At 39.2% G+C, this 20,949-nt stretch overlaps 1 protein-coding gene across 10 annotated transcripts in view; it reads left to right on the top strand.

Moving 5' to 3' along the window:
• MTA3 (metastasis associated 1 family member 3) overlaps positions 1 to 20,949 on the top strand; it is a 199,007-nt gene that overhangs the window by 5,983 nt on the left and 172,075 nt on the right. For all 10 annotated transcript variants that reach the window (XM_083828826.1, XM_083828830.1, XM_083828832.1 and 7 more), the window contains exon 4: positions 17,437 to 17,563. In XM_083828826.1, coding sequence (XP_083684952.1) covers positions 17,437 to 17,563 — 127 coding nt within the window. The remainder of the gene's footprint in view (positions 1 to 17,436; positions 17,564 to 20,949) is intronic.

The raw sequence follows: 20,949 nt of genomic DNA, 5'->3' as shown, positions 1-20,949 counted from the left end.
TGTAGCTAAATGTCACATCAATTTAAATGTTTTGATTCTGGAATACAACTGTGTTCTGTTTAAAAATATGATGTACGTAAACAAAATATTTGGATATTTATGATTTGAATGTTTGTATAACTAAACATGTTGATACTTTTCTACCTGGTTTGTTACAAAATAAAGGCTGAAAGATGGGAGTTCCTTATGGAATGGAAGCTCTAGTTCAGTCACTGGTTACTCCAGCGTGTGTGGCGTCTGAAGAATAATGTCTGCTTGAACTTTTCTAATGACACTTTCTATTACTAGAGATTATTAGAGATTATTCTTTCTGAGTAAGAAAGCTATCCTGACTAATGCACTTTCCAAGATTTTTGGCAGGTGGGGATTGGCTGTTATGGGTGATCCCACAGTTTGTGAAGGTTGTATTGTGTGATGGAGATATGGGTCCCATTTAATAAGGAAAAAATAGCTACATAAGAAAATACTTAGGAACTTCAGATTTTTTTCAGTAACTCGAGTTTCAAAATGATTTTAAGAAATGTTTGGGAAAAATGGAGTGAAGTAGGTCTATGGCACTATCACAGGGAGTTGATGTACTTTTTTTTTTCCAGATACCTTTGAAAAAAGTTCAGGATATGTGTGTATATATATGTATATATAAAGAAAAATGGGGAAAAATCAAGTTTACCTGATGCTTGGGTTCAGAGGAGTTCCAATAATTTCAAATCATCTGACACAAATGTATGATGAAATCGCATTTCTTTTTTTTTAACCTGGTGTTTCTGGTGGAACTTAATTAAGGTAGCATTTTTATTTGTCTGCCAGCATCGTGCATGATGTCAGTCTAGATCTGTGAAGAGTTTTATTAGTCAACTGCAACCACTGAAATCCAGAGGGGAGTTGAATGTTTTATGAGCCCTTGAAGACATTACTTTTTCCCCCTTTGATTTCTGTTACAATAAAACAGTGTATGGTAGGGCCAACTTGAATGCATAGGCAGAATACCGTCCAAAGTGAGCTTCTTGATCCTCCTAGGCAGAGCAGCTGAGCTCTCTCGAAGCATAACGCCCAGCAGCTTCGTGGTCATAACTGCTGCCGTAGGGTCACTGTCAGGGGGTTGTTCCTGTCTTTGTGCAGCAAAGGCTTGCTTTATGGGGAGAAGAAATGAATAGAAGAGAGCACGCAAGCGCTATTGCAACAGATGACCAAAGTACATAAGCAAATGAACTTTGAGAGATGGAACAAAAACATATAGCTCATTAAAACGGGAGAAGCAAACATAAATGGGTGGCACAGAGATGTTCTCTTAGGGAAGAGTGGCAGTTTCTTTCAAATTTCCAAATGTAGTCTGATCTGTAAGACTTATTTGATTCTTTAAGTTAAGTAGTGTTGTTACAAACATTTTAGGGAAAGGTAGATATTTGTAGAGTGAACTGTGCTAGCTGCATACTAGCACTGGTGTTGGGTTGCTGTGAAGGACTTGACTTCTGTATTTCCTTCTTCGTAATAGCTTTAGGTGCTATTATGTGAAGCTGAATAGGCTTAAGAGCGTGGTGTTAGAGATGTGACACTGGTGTGTCATGATCAGAACTTATTTTTATTGTTGCTTATACTTTAAATTCTTTATCCAGTCGTGTGCTACTGTGTACTACTATATCTGAAGTTATTCTTCTGTTGCAGTTCTTCAAGCAGCATTTGGCTAGTCAACTGCCTGGGGAAGGATATTAAAAAAAATCCTGTTGTCAGGGGCTTTTTTCTTCTGATTTATTAAGAGAACTTGCTTTGACATAGGTGTGCTGGACTCCTGACTAAGTGCACTGAATATTTCTGGGCCCTAGATAAAGTCCGTGCACTATGTAACTCTTCTTACTAACAGAACTGATGCTCTTGTGAATGAGATAAAAAGTCAATTTAAAAAAGAATCTCAGGCATATTAGTTTCAGTAACTCAGAGATCAAAGGTGAAACTGAGTTTTTTTTATTTTCTTGGATTACGAAAATAGTCCAAATCTCCTTTTTTCCCATTTTATGGCATCATATGCTCTTTGTTGAGATTGCTTGCTGTTTTTACTCATCATAGTTGCACTTTATTATAGGACTTGTTTTAGCAATCAGGTCTTAGACAACCATGTTTCATGTCTCATTGCTATACAACATGGTGTTACTACTACAGGATTTCTGTGTGCCATAGAGGAACATCTGGAGTACTTGGTTCTGACCTTGGTATGACACTGGTATATCGTGATCATAAACAAATCAAGAATCCTCTCTGCACTTCATTTTCTTTATCTGTAAAATGACACGCTCAATATATAAGTTCTTATTTGGTCTACGCTGGTGAAAAAAAATTATAGCTACACTTTCATGTTTTTATAAAATATTTGTCATTGGGTTTCTGAATATATGATTGCTGTGGCATAGTAGTGGTCTTAGTATTCAGTTCCAGGTAAAACCTATTAGAGTTTTTCAGTCCTCTTCAACAATTCAAGAAATTTAGCTTAGATTCATCTTCCAGTATGTTTCTCAAGAGTAAATAAAACTGAAACAGGAATAAGGCAATCTATATGCTCAGTCTATATGTGAAAAAGTATGTCTGTGAGCACCCTGGAGGGTCTGTAAAGGACTTCTAAGTAAAATGCATAAGATGCTTTGTGTCATTCAGTGTTGTTCTCTTTTCTGAGTCATGTATTTGACTGTATAATTTAAAACACTAACAATACAGTATTACTGGATTATTTTTGTCCAGTCAGATGGTAACAGCCAAAAAGTTGTGTGGTGTTTTCCGTTGTTGTCCTAATCCTTTTTCAGTATAGTATTTTTTGTACATCAAACTAAAAAGCTGTTATTCAGAAGGATACAACATTTATTTACTCAAAATCCCTTTTCTGAAAAATCACTTTATGATGAGAGACTTCTCTTGTTCTCTGAATTCAAGTTGTATAATGTCTTAGAATATAAAGCATCTTTTTATGGGAGGTTTTATATGAAACCTTAAAATTTGCTATTTCTGGTCCCGTTGGTTCCCTTGAACACCTATTTTATTCACAGTCTGTTTAGTCAGAGGCACGTTTTGTCAAATGAATGCCAGAGATGAATGTTAAATCTTGCATTGCGTACGATCCACTTTATCCACCTTTATCTTAAACGTTGAAGTAATTAATACTTTCTTTTTAATACTCGTTGTTGTTGTATCCTCTGTACAACTTCCAGGGAATAATTTAAAACAGTTTATTTGCTTTACTGATAATGTTAGGAGAGGATGACACCCATTCTGTAGGGCAGGATGTGTGTAGGGATGGAGTGTGCTTAGTTGGTTACTCTTTCAAGGGAGTTAAGTCTGGAAGAGCTGCCGGTTTAGCTTGAAGGGAAAGAAGATCACGGTGTTGCATTGGTCTTGGTACGAATAAAACAAACAAATCCATTTTTGTCTTATGGTCACATGGGTGCAAAAATAAATCCATAGAGCTCAGGAGTTCAGTTGGTTAGTTGTTTTTACAGAAATGTGTAACTGGTTCTTTGGAGTTTAGTATTCAGTCGGATTTGTGGTAGGGTTGCAGTTTGTGTTTTAATTACCGTGAGAAGCCTCCCTCTTGCTTGCTGGTAGGATTACAAGTCTGTTACCTGGTGATGAAGCATACCATTTTTCTGAGAGTTAGATAGGAGGGAAAGGAGCTAGGGATTGGGATGGCAAAGCTGGGGATCAGGGATAGGAGAGTCTTGGAGCATTTATAAAGGAGGAGGCTTGGCTGCTAGTTATGCCTGAGGAGTGGGCGTGCAGACTTGTGTAACTGGTTCAGTGAGACACTGCCTTCCTAATTTCAAGGCTTCTGTAAATATAAACAAGTGCTTGTTTGGAGGTTAGTTGTTTATTCCCTCCCCCCTCCCCTTGAGTAGCAAAGAATTAAGAGAAAATGATTTTTGATCTGGAACTTCTGCCCCCTTTTCTTTCTTTTCAAAGACTTGTACTCTGTTTGTGAGCAAGCCATCGGAAGACTTGTGTTTGCTTTGTAGGTGGGGTGGTGAACAGAGGCAAAACAAATATGGTAAGCTAGGAAAGCTTAGGAGAACGAGCTCCAGTGTGTCTCTTGCTTGAGACTGGAATTTTACATATTATATTTAGTTTACATGTCTCTGTTAGTTGACTGTAAACAAGCGCTAGCAAATTCAGGTACGTTACGGTGCTCCTGGGTACCCTCAGGTCTGTGTTGTGGTAAGACACACCTTAGGAGGGCCATTTAAGAATGATAACGACAACGAGTTCTTTAACCAGTGGCAGAGTAGCTTTTATGCTAAGGGGTTTTTGTGTTAGTGTAACTATCGCTTTCACTGAAAATGAGTTTGGGGATTTTTTTTTGTTTTGGTAGGGAAGACATGACATTTTTCATCTCCAGAGACAAGGGAACCCGACTTTTTCCTTTATTTACACAAGAGAATTACTTCAGTTGTAATTTATTTGGAGAATTGGGGGTGGGGGGGAAATCAGACCTTGCTGAAATAGAGCAAGCCTTGTCCAAATTCACATCCTTGTCGCCAAGGAGAAACTTGTCCCAAGGCTCCCAATTATCCTTTTCAAGGGTGCTTTGGATAGTCTCATAAATTATGTGTTTTGTTCACTGCATTTTGTACAGGAACTGAATACTTGTGATTTTTTTCCCCCCAATGCTGAAAGCAATAAAGAAGCAGTAATGAGGAGCTTTTTGCTTCTGACGATCAGTCTTCCTTTTGTGAATGACATTTTAGAATTAGTAGTTAACCGTAGCGTATATTGTCTCATTAACCAGTTTGCGGTCAGCTCTAAGTATCTTGTGGAATTACTAGCTTCTGTGGCTGTTTCGTCAGTTTCTTTGGTGCAGAATGTCTTACTAGATTGTGAATGTTAATGATCTTCCCTTAATGGAGTGAATGGGTTTCCGGTGAAGTTCATAGTTGCAGGAGATGGTAGCTCTGATGCCAGACTTGCATAAGTACATTTTATTCACCTGATCTGCATTTGGGTATGTAGGACTTTGCACATATTGTTGCTTGTCCACTGTATGCAGTTTGTGTAACTGCATCTTGTTTTTTGCATCTACTAGCAAACCAGCTAGTAGCTGCTAGCTTCATCTGTTAATCTCTTAAGAATAGATTTATAATTTTGGGCAGCCATACCTAGATTTTTTTTTATAGTTTCAAATCTGATTTTCTAAATGCAATTTAAAAGGCTTGAACACATTGCTACCAATCTCTCAGAAAGTAAAAACAAACTGAAAAGAAGGTCTGGATTAATTTAATGAGTTTGCTGTGGAGAGTGGAAAGCTGCAAATTACCGATTTACATCTATGCTGAAAGCTGTTTAATTTCAAAAGTTTAATGAATCTCTGAAATCTAACTTCTGTTTTTATTCCTTATTAATTGAAATCATTTATTCAATGTGTTTCCTCAGGAGGGAGTGACTCACTAGAATACAAAAGAAGGCGTCACTTTTTTTGAGCTCTACCCACAAAATAAATTCATTGCATTTGAGTTTTGGGAAGGAGACAGCATTCACAGAAAACTGTCTAGGCATTGTGCATTCTCTGTTTCCCAGTGTTCTTTAGGATCTGTTCCCATTTGGTCAGGCTTAAATATGTTTATCATTATTGCCGTGCTTACTGTTTTGTGTTTGTTTTGATTTGTGGAAAACATGTAATTGTCATTTTTCAGATACTTTTTCTTGCCCCCTTAGTGTCTGTTAATTGTGCAGACCAATGTGTGACCCTACACTGTTTTCTCGAGACCTACAAAATACTGATATTATTGATCATCATAGTTTGCCTCACAAAGATAAATAGGATGTTTCACACCTCCTAGGTTTCCATGATCTTGTGTGTTTCTACATCGTGGTGTTCTGTCCTCTCTTGGCTCATAATTTTAAGTGAATGTTCCCAAGGCATAAATTTTAGTCATAAAAAAATTGCTAGGTTATTTGTATCTTTAAAGCTCCAATTAGAGATGCATTTTATGGCTTCAAAGACTTCTCTGATAGTTTGCTTGAATCAGTAGTTTGTTGCTTACAAATGTGAGCGATGCGAACTCACTAGTAATACAAAACGACTTTTTTCCCACCTTACAGTGGCAGTTAAGTGTATGAATCATGGATGAGATCTGGTGGTTTAAAGGCTTACCAGCAGCAATTCTTGCATATGCCTGTATTGTGCAGTGAAATGAGGTTTGTGATAGTTGTCCTTGATGATACTCGTGCACGCCTGAAAATTCACACAGGATGATGGAGACAGAGCTTATTAGCTTGGGCAAGGCACTGTGTGAGAATGGACATAGTGCTTCCTACCCGAGCTGACTCATGCACTACTGAGTACGTGTGGTGCGAGGTATTACAGAAAAGGTAGAAGTAGCAAATAAGATTCATATAGAAACTGCTTCTCTGGTTTGCCTGTGAATTTGTATTTTTGTTAAATGTAGCCTGCACAAATGACAGGGTATGGACTCAAGGTTACCATACATGTTGAGTTTGATGTGCCCTAGGCCACATGAAGTAGCAGAGAGGGTGTTTGGAATGGCAATTTAGAGATGTGATTTGCCTTTTTGATCAATACCTTGTTTTTCCTTTCATCTGCTGTTTGTAAAGCTCTATCGGTGCAGGGAAAGCTTTGTAGTGTGAACCTGTTTGTGTACTACACAAGTGCTTCTGCAAGGATCCTGGCAGAGAAATGTTTTATTCTAATGTAGAATATATTACACCCATGAGCAAAACAAGTTTGACTGGTTAAAAAGTGCAATTTTGCCAGTAAAAGCCTGTTCTACATTATGAAATTCCTAAAAGACTGTGGAGAGCTAAGCAGTTCATTTTGACTGTCATCAACTGTCTGAATCCAGAACTTGTTTCCAGGTTTAATGTTTCCAGCATGTAAGATGTCTTCTCTGTCCAGATTGCATAGCTGATGGACTGTGCATACATCGGAGGTTACATAAACACGTGTGCTTTTTCTGCTTGTGCAACAGGTTAAGCATGTATCAAAAAATCAGTTTTTTAATCTTCCCATTTTGCTATGCCAAGTGATGGACTTACATTTTCACTTGTCTGTCCTTGTTTACATGAGGGATTGGGAGTGATATACAACACTGAAGACAGTGGTTTGTTGCAGCTTCCTGCATGAGAAGTGCACCCTTGTTTTGGCTTAAACTAGTGCTGAAACGTAATGTTGGCCAGGTCAGTGGCCTGTAACCTGGCCTTACAGAGTGCTGTGGGGCCCTGTGCTGTGTGACAGTTCTGTTGGGTCAGGTCCTGTGACTGATGCTGCTGTTGTGAATGAAATCCTGATGTTGTTATTCTCAGTAGGGCCTCAAGGGGCCAAGAACTAGGCTGCCAAGTATCACACAAGAAAAAACACTATGATCTATGGCCAGCTTTATTTTTGCCTTCAGAGGGTGACTACCTTCATATACTTCTGAAATGCTCTTCTCTTTCTTCTGTTTTTAATGGGGGGAAAAAAGCCCGGGATCAAAATACTGAATATTCAACACGTATGAAAGAAATAAATGATGATTTTGTTATATTTTTACTTGGTACTGTATCAAATGTGATATTTGACAGCTTCATTGATTTCCTTGAAATTTTATCTCAGTTTGTTTAAACAAGAAAAATAGCATATATATTGAAGACCTCACTAGTTACTACAACGTGATGTTTATTCCTACACTGATTTCCCTGCTCAACTGGCATCATAATTAAAAGGTTTAAAGATTTAAAGTGACGTATTTATTTAGATTTCTTTATACCTTTCCCAGTTCATAAATATATAGTTCCCTTTCATTAGCATCTTAACTCTATATTCTTTTCTTGATGCATGTACAATCTTGAAGATACATCATTAATACAGTTGAAGATGGAAAAAAACATAACTTTCAAGTCTTAGACTATCACAGTGAATTAACTTTTCTTCCTGCTCATCTCATTAGGTCTGTAAACAGGAAAAAAATCTCTTACTGTGCTGGCGTTGAGTAGACGTTATGTTGGATAATATTCTTCTCATTTTAAAATCCTGGACATAGAACTTTAATATGTCTTAGTTAACTTTACTCAGGAACAGGATACACAAATCGTTTTCTTTGCATTTTTGCTTTCCTTCTTTCCTCCCTGTAAAAATATAACAAAATTCAGCCCTTCTGGAAGGAGATATTGTAGAAGATAAATCGTCTGTGTTTTATAAGCAGAATCATATGCCATTCGGAGTAGGGGTAGGAAAGTGCTTCTACAATCTGTGCCTTTTCTTTGCCAACACATTTTGAAAAGCTGTTTATACCTGCTACTGCGGATATGAATTGCTTGTTAGAAAAAAACAGTTTAGATCTCTGAAACTCTGTGATTATTATTGTATTACAGTAAAATAAAACAATATTATAGCTCTTAAATGTGGACTCCTACAGAAAGCTTAAAAGATTTTTGGTCTTCTTAGTTCTCTGTGATACATGTTCTTTTTAAATATTTTCACTGCATTTTACTAAGGAGAGGCAGTTTTACCACTTGTTAACTAATTCAGGCATACCTTGTCTATTTTAAAGGAAAGACCATTTAAAACAAGATCTTATGAGCAGGTGGTTTGCACAGAAAAGTTGAAATCCAAATGATGGGAAAAGTTGCTAATAGGATCAGTCTTATGAAAATGGAAGATACACGTCTCTCATTGCTCAAAATCAGGTCCGATAATTAATCATGAAGGCGAAGAGTTGGGATTATTTTCTTTTTAAAAAAGGGTAGAAAGGAAGGGAGCTAGACCGGTGAGCCTCCCCTCTGTGCCTGGGTAGATCATGGGACAGATCCTTCTGGAAGCAGTGCTAAGGCACATGCAAGACCAGGAGGTGATCTGAGACAGCCAGCATGGCTTCACCAAGGGCAAATCCTGCCTGACCAATATGGTGGCCTTCTGTGGTGGAGTGACTGCATCAGTTGACAAGGGAAGACCAACCAATGTCATCTACCAGGACTTCTGTGAGGCCTTTGACATGGTCCCACTTGACATCCTGATCTCCAAATAAGAGAGATGGATTTGGAGGGTAGACCATTCAGTGGATAAGGAATTGGCTTGAAGGTCACACCCAGAGAGCGGTGGTCAATGACTCTGTGTCCAGGTGGAGGTCAGTGATAAGTGGTGTGCCTCAGGGACATCTGAGGTGTCCCTCCATCTTGGGACTGGTGCTGTTTAATGTCTTGATCAGTGACATAGACAATTGGATTGAGTGCACCCTCAGCAAGTTTGCAGATGACATCAAGCTGAGTGGTGCAGTTGATAAAACAGAAGGAGGGGATGCCATCCAAAGGGACCTGGACAAGCTTGAGAATTGGGCTCACGTGAAAACTGTGATCTTCAACAAGGCCAGGTGCATGGTGCTGCACCTGGGTTGGGACAATCCCAGACATGAGCACAGTCTGGGAGAAGAAGTCACTGAGACCAGCACTGCAGAGGACTTGGGGGTTCTGGTGGATGAAAAGCTTGACACAAGCCAGCAGTGCGAGCTTGCAGCCCGGAAGGTCAACTGTGTCCTGGGCTGCATCAACAGACGGATGGCCAGCAGGGCAAGGAAGGTGATTGTGCCCCTCTGCTCTGCCCTTGTGAGGCCGTACCTGGAGTGCTGCTTCCAGCCCTGAGGTCCCCAGTGCAAGAGGGGTGTGGGGCTGGTAGAGAGGGTCCAGAGGAGGCCACAAAGATGATCAGAGGGCTGGAGCACCTCTCCTATGAAGACAGGCTGAGAGAGCTGGGGATATTCAGCCTGGCTCCAGGGAAACCTCATTGGGGCCTTTCAGTACTTAAAGGGGGCTTATAAATTAGACAGAGAGTAACATTTTACTCAGTTAGTGATAGGACAAAGGGGAATGGCTTTTAACAGGGGAGGTTTAAATTAAATGTTCGGAGGAAATTCTTCACTCAGAGGGTGGTGAGGCACTGGCACAGGCTGCCCAGAGAAGCTGTGGATGCCCCATCCCTGGAGGTGTTCAAGGACAGGTTGGATGGGGCTTTGGGCAGCCTGGTCTGGTGGGAGTTGTCCCTGCCCGTGGCAGGGGAGTTGGAACTAGGTGATCCTTAAGGTACCTTCTGACTTACGTCATCCTGTGATTCTGTCTGGTACCTTGGTACCAAGTGATCCACATAATGTTTGTGCTGCTCTGAAAGAATGATTAAATGATGATGTTGAGAAGAGCATACTCTCCTACCTATGTGGCATTGTTGTAGGCCTTCATATTTCTTGAGCCAGATGCTTTTTTTTTTTTTCCTGGGCAATATCAGGTTGCTTGTGTTCGCTCTTGCTCTCTGTGTGGTTTGCCAGCCTGGATTTGAAGGTAGAACTAAAACTTCTAACATGCCTTCCCATTGCAGCCCTAAATATGTTTGTACTTTGAAAAATAACTAGTTGGCCTCCTGTTCTGTTGATGAGCACGATCCAGTAATTGTACACTGAAAATGTTAATCACAATGAAAATAGCTTTGTCCATGGCACAATTTTGAGTATGCTGTTTGCTGCCTGTACCAAGGAACTGTGTAAAGGAGCACTGCAGAGGACTGTTGCTCTGCACATGCCGCAACAGGTTGCTTCAGTTTATAAAGGTGTTCACATGATGAAATGCAACAGGTTCACATGATGAAATGCAAAATATCCTGTAACAGGATATTTTCCCTTCTGAAGGAGTTTCCATTTGAATAGGTGAGACAGAAACCAGGTCAAGGGAGGGAGGAGAGAGAAGGGAAACTGAAAAATCTGCATCTAGGTTTATGATACGAGATTGCTGGCTGTTTCATCATTGCTTGCACGTCACTGTTTTCACACTTCTGTGAGACCCTTCTGTTTTGCAGTGTTGTCATAAGCTAGTTTGCAGCACTGGATAGCAGTGCTAAACTATAATGTGCTTACTCCTGTATTTATTTATGTAGCATTTAATTTACCATGATATATTTGTTAATGTAGCACACTATAATTTGTACTGCTTACGAAGGTAATCCTTCCCTGCCTTCTACCCACAAGCTCCTTGCTCTCAAAAATCTTTAAAACCAGTTATCCAGAAAATCCGTCCATCAGGTTTTGGAATGGGGAGTTTTCTGATGATGGAAACTGTGATAGCTTTCATTAAATATTTTTGCTACAAGCCTATGACAAACATGGAATAGTTACTAAGTTATATATGACTGTCATTCTGCGAATTATTACTCTATAACATGCCCCTTGGAAGTACTCAAAAAAAACCTTCTGCGTAACTTTAGAAATATTTTTTTATTGTTGGAGAGTAGGTGTGGCATCTTAATTCTTAATGGTTGTGGAGTGTAATTATTTCTTTGTTTTGTGACCTCCTTTAGAAAAATTATGATGATGTAGTGTGAAAGGATTGCTTGGATAATTGTGCAAGAAAATGGAAAACCCCTTGGAGGAAATGTGTGTATCTATGCTATCCAGGAGGAATTAAAAGTACACCTGTTCCCTGTAAGCATAACCAACCAGTCTTTTTTCTACCTGCTAAATTGTTCAGATTCGCACAGTAGGTAGCTAAATGACTCAGAACCCGTACAAATTGTGCTTTAGATTTCTGATCCTACCTGACAGTAACAACAGATATCAGGCGGATGTCATGTATTCTACCAGCCATCTGAATATTCTACGAACAGACACGGTGTAAGTAGAGCTAATTAATTCAGCTTTAGTAAACACTTTCTCAGTCAAACTGACAGTATAACTATGTGTAGTCTAGCTCACAAAGTTGATTAAACTGCTTTACTGCAGCACTGGGGGGTTAAATATCACAGTGAAGTTGGTACAACACCACGTGGCAAGAAACTTCATGCAGACTGAGCAAATTGGCCAACTGCTTGGTTAAGAGAGTTCTTCGTTCACAGTCTGAATAGAGTTGTTCGTATAGTCAGACTTAATGTTTATCTTTTGTACTCATTTTGGCAGCAAATAGATTTGCTCCCTATCCCCCAAAATCTATATTTATAATTCTTTCTGCTGTAGTGTCTAACTGCCAAATGTGCGCTTGATGTTTTTGCTGCAGCCAGCTAAGCTTAAAAGATTTACGCACCGCAGTCTTTCCTTTGATGTGCATGGTAAACTGGCTGCTGTTCAGCATTCTCGGCCTTTTATCTGTATGTTCTAAAATACGTTGGCGATACCCATCGTTTATATAGTTTTGGGGCTGAGTCTCTACTCAAAGGTGTACAGGAAAGGAAAAATTTTAGAGGTTGTTCTTAAAGTCGGGCTTAGTGGCGTTCTTTGAACTGAAATTTATGCTGATCAAATAGGATTTTAAAGGTATTTTAAAAAACACAATCACAATTTGTGGAGTTAAAGCAGGTTCACTAAGTTTGTTAATTTTCTTAAGTCTTGCATAAACTGGGTATAGCTAAGCTGAGATGTGGTTTCAAAACTGGAATCAATTAAGTTTAGAGGTAGGAAGTTAATGCACTGTGGTTACGCTGCTGGTTTAATTTAGCATCAGCCTGTGCTGCTGTTGAAACAAGTGGTCTTGATTTTATTCCCTACCCCATACCCCCCCCCCCCCCATCTTCCCAGTTACAGCCCTTATTCCCGCTTTTTCCTTTTATGCCAGGAGCAGCATTGTGGATGGGCACGCTAGGTCACAGGCTTGGAATTAATCTGGATTAGAGTGCTGTGAGGTGAACAAAAAGCTAACTGCATGGTCTGAGCCAGAGGGTAGCATTTTAGGGTTCGTATACTGGGACCTGCCCTTATCAGCGGCCCGGGGCACTGTCATCGTGTTCCCAGGCTGACACCACCTGGGGGGAGCCAGGTGCTGCCCTGGAGGGGAGGGCTGACACAGGCCTAGTAAGCAGGAGGAACGGGACACCGGGAACCTGGAGACAGCTTGGCAGGAACAAAATGCCAAGTCCTGTTTGCGGGAAGGAAGAGCCCCTGGCAGGGATGCAGGCTGGGGGGAAGCAGCTCTGTGGGAAAGGCCCTGGGGTGCTGGCAGAGGGCAGGGCCCTGGTGACAGAGGAGGCAAAACAACAGCGTCCGGGGCTGTATCACCAGGTGCCTAGCCAGTGGGTGGAGAAAGGCGGATGTCCCCTCCAGCAACTGGGTGCCATGTGTACTGCATCCAGTTTTAGGCCCCCCAATACAGGGGAGTTACAGATGCATTGGAGGAGTTTCAGCAGAGGTCTCCATGATGGGAGAGGCTGAGGGAATCAAGCTTCTTCCACCTGGAGAAGTGGACTGCTGATACCTTTGGGGAGATTTTAGGGGTGATGGAGCTGAGCTCTTTGCAGTGACTGAATTCAAACAGGAGCGATTCAGGTTAGGTACAAGGAACAGCTTTTTTGCCATGAGCTGGCTGCCAGAGAGGTTTTCTGGCCTCTGTCCTTGGAGGTTTTCAAGACCCAGCTGAATAAAATGTAGAGTAACCTGGGCTGACTTCACAGTGGAGCCTGCTTTGAGGAGGACTTTGCGCTGGAGACCTCCCGTGTCCCTTTCCAGCCTGAATTATTTTGCGTAGCTGTGATTCTGTGATCCAGTCAACCTCTAGCTGAAACTAATGCAGTCAGCAACTTGATGGCAACAGAGGGAGAACTTCTTCCTTTTAAAACTCAATATATACTCCTTCATCGCTGGCGATAGCCTTCAGTGTTTAATCCGGTGTCTTACTTTCTGTTGCAGTAGATAAGGGAATTGTGTGGTGGGTTATTTTGACTTAGATAAGGAAAAGTAACAGGTTAGAGGAAAGCAACATGTTTGCTAGCTGATGTTTAACCACGGAGTGGTTTGAGTCATATTTGAAGCTTTTTAGGTGTCTTTCAGGATTTTTTTAAAAGTCACTTTCTTAAACCATTTTATATTAAATGGGTGTGTTGTGTTTCTAGAGGTCTGTCCTCAGTTTAGTTTGATTTTAGATGTAAAAATAAGCATTTCTTCCTGGTGGCAAGCTTAAGTCACCACATTACTTAACTATAAAAATAACCAGACATCTACGAAGTTTATGGCATGGACAACTCTCTCTTCTTCTTAAGTTCGATAAGAACACTTTAGAAGAGAAAACAGAACATTTTCTAAACAGTGAATCCCACAGAGTAAATAGAAAACAAGTGTTCAATTTTTTTTTTTAAATGGTAGTGCACATGTAAAATGAGTGAGGATTACAGTTTCTTCCTAGTATCTATTGCTTATTTGAGTCAATTAGGCCTTAGTTACAAGGGAAAAGGGAAAGGGCAAGGCTGTACCACTGCCAGCGAAAGTTTCGCTGGACCACTCTGGTTCTCAGGATCAAAGCAAATATTTGCAATCACTGATTAGAAAGCCCATGTATAATAGATAGACCTAAAGCTTTAAAAGCTCACCAGAGATCCCTGCTTTTGTTCTTCAGGATTTTTCTTTTAAATGAAATATTTCTTGTAGACCAGGAAAAGTACTGCAAAACAGCATAATCTTCAGCTTTGCCCATGGCCTAGAGGGGATTGTGTCACTTAGAAAATCTGATTGTGTCCATCTCTGTAGTCATGCCTCAGACTTTCAAGATATTTTTAAGCTGAACAACTTCAGATAGAAAACAAAATTGAATTTTTTCTGGGAATGATGATGCTGTGTATGTCATTACCATATTTCTCCATTAAAATATTTGTTCACTTCGAGCCATTGCTTTAGTTCTCTTCCTGAGCAATGAAAATGTGCTCAACTTAGTGCCACTTTATGATAATTTCCTGTAGGTACCTTCCATAGAGTAGGTACTCTTCTTGATGGGAATAACCTCTTATTGGATGCTAAATTAAATTGCATACGTACTGCAAATACAAGACACAAAGGTGGAGAGAGCTTCAGAAGGACTGAAAGTTCTTCACCCCTTTTCTTCGAATAGGCATTAAGGCCTGATCTATGCAAAAATCTGGTTTGAAAGCAGCTGTCTAAACGTTTGGTCAGATGCAGAATTTGTTGTATTGCCATCGAGCAAATTAGTTAAATATTTAATTTTCTCACTTTATCCAGTGTGCACTTTCTAGATGCAGCTTTTTATTGCTGGGGCAAGCTATTACATGTTTTGCTAAATGCATTACTATTTGCATTTTTTATTATTATGAAGAAAAATAGTAAAATTATTCTGGTGATAAATTATATTGCATCTGTAGTGTAACTGTGCAGTGTCTGGCCATGATTAGTCCTGCTTTCTGAGTTTGTCAGATCTTTGTGAGTAAAACGTGTGCTTTATTTCTGAAAAATTTAGTAAATTATATTTTTTTTCATGTTTGGGCTTGTTATGTTTTAAGAGATGCATGTAAGAGAGGATTTCAGCTTCAGGCTCTTGGATCGATACTTTCTTGTCCTATGGAAGATTAGTGCAACAAATATACAATTATTTTTTCTAATTTCTCGCTCTAAGGGAGCTGTGATGATACTTGAACATAGGCATCTAAAGTCATTTTAAACTCTCTGCAATATAATTCCTGGCTCCCTGCTGCCACTTCAAAATGGTACACATTCTTCTGTGTTTTCTGCCGTACAGGTAGTCGGGTGCTTTCTACAAGTCTGTCTAATATGGCTCTGTACACCTGTGTTTGGATGCCTAAATTGCTTTCTAATGGGCTGTTTCTTGTCAACTGTTTTCAGATGGTTGTAACAAAAGATAAGCTTGTACTTTTGATATCATTCAGGAAGGAGAAGAAATAAATAGACATAGGAGAACTTTGGACCTGTAGAATACTACAAGCAATATGTATACTAAAACAAAGAAACAAAAACAACCAAAACAACAAAAAACAACCACTGACACATCTGGATATGTTAAGAAATATTAAGGCTTTAACTTTGAAATACAAATGTAGCTAGTAACATTTATTGTAATAAATGGTCATAGCTATTATTTGCTTGAAACTTCAATATTTTTAATACTAGTCCCTTTTTTCTTTATTAGCTTAATTTAAAAATGCTTTGTCTTTGCACAGCATTTTTTTTTACACTGTATTTATTGTTAGTATTATAGGTGTCAGAATAATTCTAAACTCAGTTGTGATCTGACTTGAACCTCTACGTGTGTCAGGTGAGACTGTGGGGCTTTGTTTTTGTTAATGTACATCCCCACAAAACAGGGAAGGTGACTGTGGGTCTACAGCCAGGTAGGCTTATGGTGGCCGATGGAACTGGATTTGAAGAGTTGGTTATACGAGATGACTGTGTTTTATCACTTCTGTAGAAAGAAGTGGAATAAGCTACAGGCAGGCATGATTTAAAAAAAAAAAAAAAAGTTGCATTTGGAGAGAACTCTGGTTGCCATGAAGATACAGGCAGACTTCATTTTGAGACGTCTGTAGGTTGTTTGTAAAAAGTGTTACTTTGCAAGAGCAGATGAGGTGATTTGTTCTAAGGTAGCTACATGAAATACTAGCTAATGCTGAGGTTTCATTGTTTAATTTCCTAAGGCATATTTCGTAAGGTATATTCGGTTTTGTACCTCGTAGATAATAGAGCAGATAGAAAATTGACAAATCTTTGAGAACTTAAAGTGCCTGTTTTTTTTGCATATAACATCCACTGAGACTTTGTCCTTTCTGGGAAGTTAGGGAGTATAGTCTGGAGGTCTGCATGTCCCAAGAATCTACTACAAAGGCAGATCACAACCATGAAGATCCCATAACTATTTTGAATAGTGTGCTTGTCCATATGATATGCTAACAACCACTGTGAACGTTGCTTTTAAAATCTATAAGGGACACTTTCTAGTATCTGCTTTTATTTCTTCCCAGTTTACAGATGGTTTAAGTCGTTAGAAGGAATCTTTTTCTTTGGTTATATCATGTGCAAGGTAGTACTAGACGATTTCAGATTAGATTGACTATAAAAGATTTTTCGACTGCGAACATACTTTAAAATATAGTTTAATACTTGCTGTTTTAGTTGCTGCTATCTTATGATAATATCTAATAATAGCATCCTATTGTGCTGTATTGGTTAAAATAGAAATAATTTTGAATATTTGCTGTCAGACTCTATTAGGTTAACATCTTGGAAGGCAGTGAGGTTGTTCAGTTTTTTTAGTGTGTGATTTGGCTATACAGTGAGTTCAGTCGCTTTCTGTTTCATAGAAAGCGCTTTTCCCCAGGACGCTTGTAAAACTTCTAGTAATGCTGATATCAGCAAAAGAATACATAAAATGGAACTGGGCAGCAAAGAAGTGGCAAACCCGGAGAAAAAAGGTGGAAAGAGATGAAAAAAGAGTGAGTAATTTTGTCAGGATTGTTCTTGCAGCTGTGTGAAAGACATCAGTGCATAGTACAGTAGGAGAGAAGCATAATTTTTAAAGGCTTAAAGTAGAAGGTATCAAATTCAAAATGCTTAATATTCTGTCAAGTTACATAAACCAGACCTGTTAATCTCATTTTTTCTTTTCAATACTAAGGGAGGTTGCTAAGGGGTGGGGGGAATGTCAAGTGAAATGGCTGCAAGGGTGTTATGTAACAGAGTTAATTTCGACCTACGCTCTGCTTCTCTGCAGAAGAAGTTGAAGAAGAGTCTGAAACTACAATTGAGGTTGACTTGACGGATAAACAGAAACATCAGTTGAAGCACAGAGAGCTCTTTCTTTCTCGCCAGTATGAGTCTCTTCCTGCAACTCACATCAGGTAAGAAAAAGTAAATATTGTTTATCTGTGTAGTCTATTGAGGTGGATTGCCTGCCAGTAGCCCAACTGTTTGAACACTTCAGCCTTTTTCTTGCAAAAGGGCGTGATTGATCACAGATGAGCCGTGCCAGGTAGTCCCATGAATTGTTTTGGAGCCTCCTTTGGTATTGCCTTCTGTTACTTCACGTCTGAGCCTTGGAAGGGACAAGAGTCCTGGACAGAGCTTTGGGTTGCCATTAGAGGATCAGTTGATAATGTGGTATGAAGTCAGTCTGTTCCTACTTCGGAAGAGTTGTTTTGTTAATTCTTCTGCTGGCCAGAGGAACTGTGACCACTTTGTATGCCCAGGGAGACCACAGATGGATTTGGAAAGGAAACAGTGACACAGTGCTCAGATCTCTAATGTAGGGCTGCACACATTTAAAAATAAAATTACCCCAACTTTAGTAAATGTGAAGAAGACATGAGTGAGTTTGGCTAAACATTTCAAAAGCATTTCAAATATTGTTTTAGATTGCCCTAATGGTAATGTAAGAAGAGGCTTGCTAAAGCTCAAAAGTTTTTGTTTGTTTTTTTTTTTTTTTGATTTCTTTCTGTAAATGAAGTAGATACTTAAGTCATCTTCTGCGTAGAGGTCAAACAATTTGTTTGTTCATTTGGGGGGGATATACCTAGAAATGGAAGAGAAAGATCAGGAAGAGCAGTGGCAGAAGGGGAGTATACTAAGTGTAAAACAAAGGCTCTCACAGTTTTGCTTTCTGAAGGAATTTTAGTTTTCTTAGTACCTCCAGCTCCCCTCAGCTATTTCAGACCATAAATGACTAAAAGCTATGAAAAAAATGTATATGCTCCAGTAGAGAAAAGCTTTGTATGTGCATATGTATTTTCTCTTTGTCAAATGTGACTTATCTTTCTTATTACCAAAACTAACTGGAAATTGGGAATTTTTGTTAATTTCCTGTACTTGATTCAGCCACTTCTTCTCTGACTTTGAGAAGGTCATTTACATATCAAATCTCTGCTTCCCCAACTGTAGCATAAAGATAATAATCCTGAACAGTTTCTTTTACTTACTTTGACATTTAGATATTGAAATAAGGTATTCTGTACCTAGCTTCTCTCACAACTTGGAGAGGAAATACAATGGAGGATTTATCTCCAGGGCTACACAAAGAATCCAGAAAAGCACGTGAATTCATGGTACATGTAGCACTGCACAGCAGGCAAATGCAAAGTGATGACTTGCATTTACTTTTCAGAACATATAAAGTGTTGTACTGCTATATTGTCATGAATTACTAAGACCTTTTCCGGATGCATTCTGGAAAAAGTTTTATGTAGAAGTGGATATCATAGACTATCCTGACTTGGAAGGGATCCACAAGGATCATTGAGACCAACTGTTGGCTCCACACAGGACCAGTTAAATGTAGCAACACTGCCTTGTAGACACAGTGCTGCAGTGGGACATATTCGAGAAGGTGTAATTGCATAGCTCACTGCAACAGAAACCTGGAGTGCTGGTATGCAGCGCAGGGCAGTGTCAAGATGATATATTAATTTGGGTCTCAAGGACAAAGCTTGTTTCCTTACTGCCATGGTCAAGTTAAAAGTGAAACCTCCCTCCTGAAATGTATAAGGTTAATAGCACTCCTCTAGTGAATTGCCTCCTTTCTTCCTGATCCGTGCATATTACAAATGCAGTTTTGCCAGACACTGTAATTCCCAGTTCTTCTTATAACAGTTTTTTGCTGCCGTGGACTCACTGAGCCCTCATCTTCATTCAGTAGATTTAAACATCACCCAGTGAATGCATGCAGAATTCATGATACAGATAGTTCCCAAAGCAATGCCGTTCCCAGCAAGGGACTGAATTGAGTTGAATTGCTGCGTACTTTAACTTGGATTTTCATAGACTTGAGCGTTACCAAATACAGCATTTTGGAAAGACACGGTAAGGCACAGGAAAAAAAAAGATGTTAAAAGTTGTCATCATGGTGAAATTGTTTGATTTTGTAAAAATTCACCGTGCAACTCAGCATGAGGTAAAAAGGATCTGCCAGCTATTAGTATGAAAATCTGCAAAAGATCGTCATTGGAGAGAAGTGTTGGTTATCTGACTTGGGCTTTAATATTTTTTTTTTCATTCTTATGTTCTCACACAGCTTTAGATTGTTGTTGTAAAAGACTGAGTTAATTTCTAAGATCATTTGTACTTGCTTTTAAATTTAATGCTTTGTATGAAATAGAGAAATAGTTTTTTTCCTAATGTGCAATTCCTTCATTCAGAACACACCACATGGTCTGAAACTCAGGACAGGATAGGACAACTCATTTTGTTGTTTAAGTATTGTAACTTTTTAAGGCATGGCACCCTAGGAATTGGTGATACTACCTCAGGATTTCTAGTCTTGGCATTCTCAGCAAACAAGCTGTTTTCAGCATACAGGGTGTGTGCGCGTTATGTATTCATATACCTCATGTGTATATATAAGCTATAAAATTTTAGCTAATTCTTAAAAGCTGATTTTGAGCCTTAGAAGCCTGGTCTATTTTCTGGTGTAAATCAGACTGCTGGATAAGATAAGGAGTGAATCTGCTTTGAATAGGCATGTGGTTATCTGTTGATTTGGATTGTTGGATTGTTAAGGATTGATTTCTTTCTTTCTGGATTGAGGTTATTTAGTGTACTGGGGCCTTTGAAGCATGCCTATGGTTTCTTTCTTTTTCTTTTTCTTTCTTTTTTTTCTTCTTTGCTGGTAGAACTTGGAGAATGTTTACACTAGTTAGATTCTGGCTTAGATTTTCATCTTGTTCTCACTTGTGGTCAATAGCCAGTACAAGTAACAGAAACAGAAAAATGCTGTCTTTATCGGTGGAAGTTTCAGTGAAATACCTGAAATTCTTACGCATGTCCCCATAGTGACATAATTGCAAAGTAGGCGTGTTTCACATGGTGCAAGACTTTAAGATCAGTTGCATGGAGTGGTGTGCATTGCTTCTGAGCTAAGTGACCCTGTAATGTTACGCTGAAAAATCATTCCTAACCAGCCTCCTGTGGCTTTCTTAGGTAGATTTGTATTGCTGCTTCTCTGCTAAAAGGTTTTTTTTTTTTTTTTCCTGAATTAATGTGGGGGGTGGGGAGGAATAGCAATGACTTGAGTTTCCTACAATAGTTTATAGAATGTGTATATATTGTTACACTCACTGAGATAAGAAAACATCGTTTTGCTGTGCCTAGGTCAGGAAAGCATTTTACCTCTTGTGATCTGAATCCCTCTCTTCTTGGCATTGTTCTTTCTACTCCATGTGTTCTCTTCTGGAAAACCCTTCTCAGAAACAGAACGCAAGATGCAATCTAAGTGATAATTTGCTAAAGCTCATTT

Source organism: Anser anser, assembly GCF_964211835.1.
Source record: "Anser anser genome assembly, chromosome: 3".
NCBI classification, from domain to species: domain Eukaryota; kingdom Metazoa; phylum Chordata; class Aves; order Anseriformes; family Anatidae; genus Anser; species Anser anser.
The sequence above is the reverse complement of the archived record's forward strand: the minus strand, read 5'-3'. Positions and strand labels throughout refer to the sequence as shown.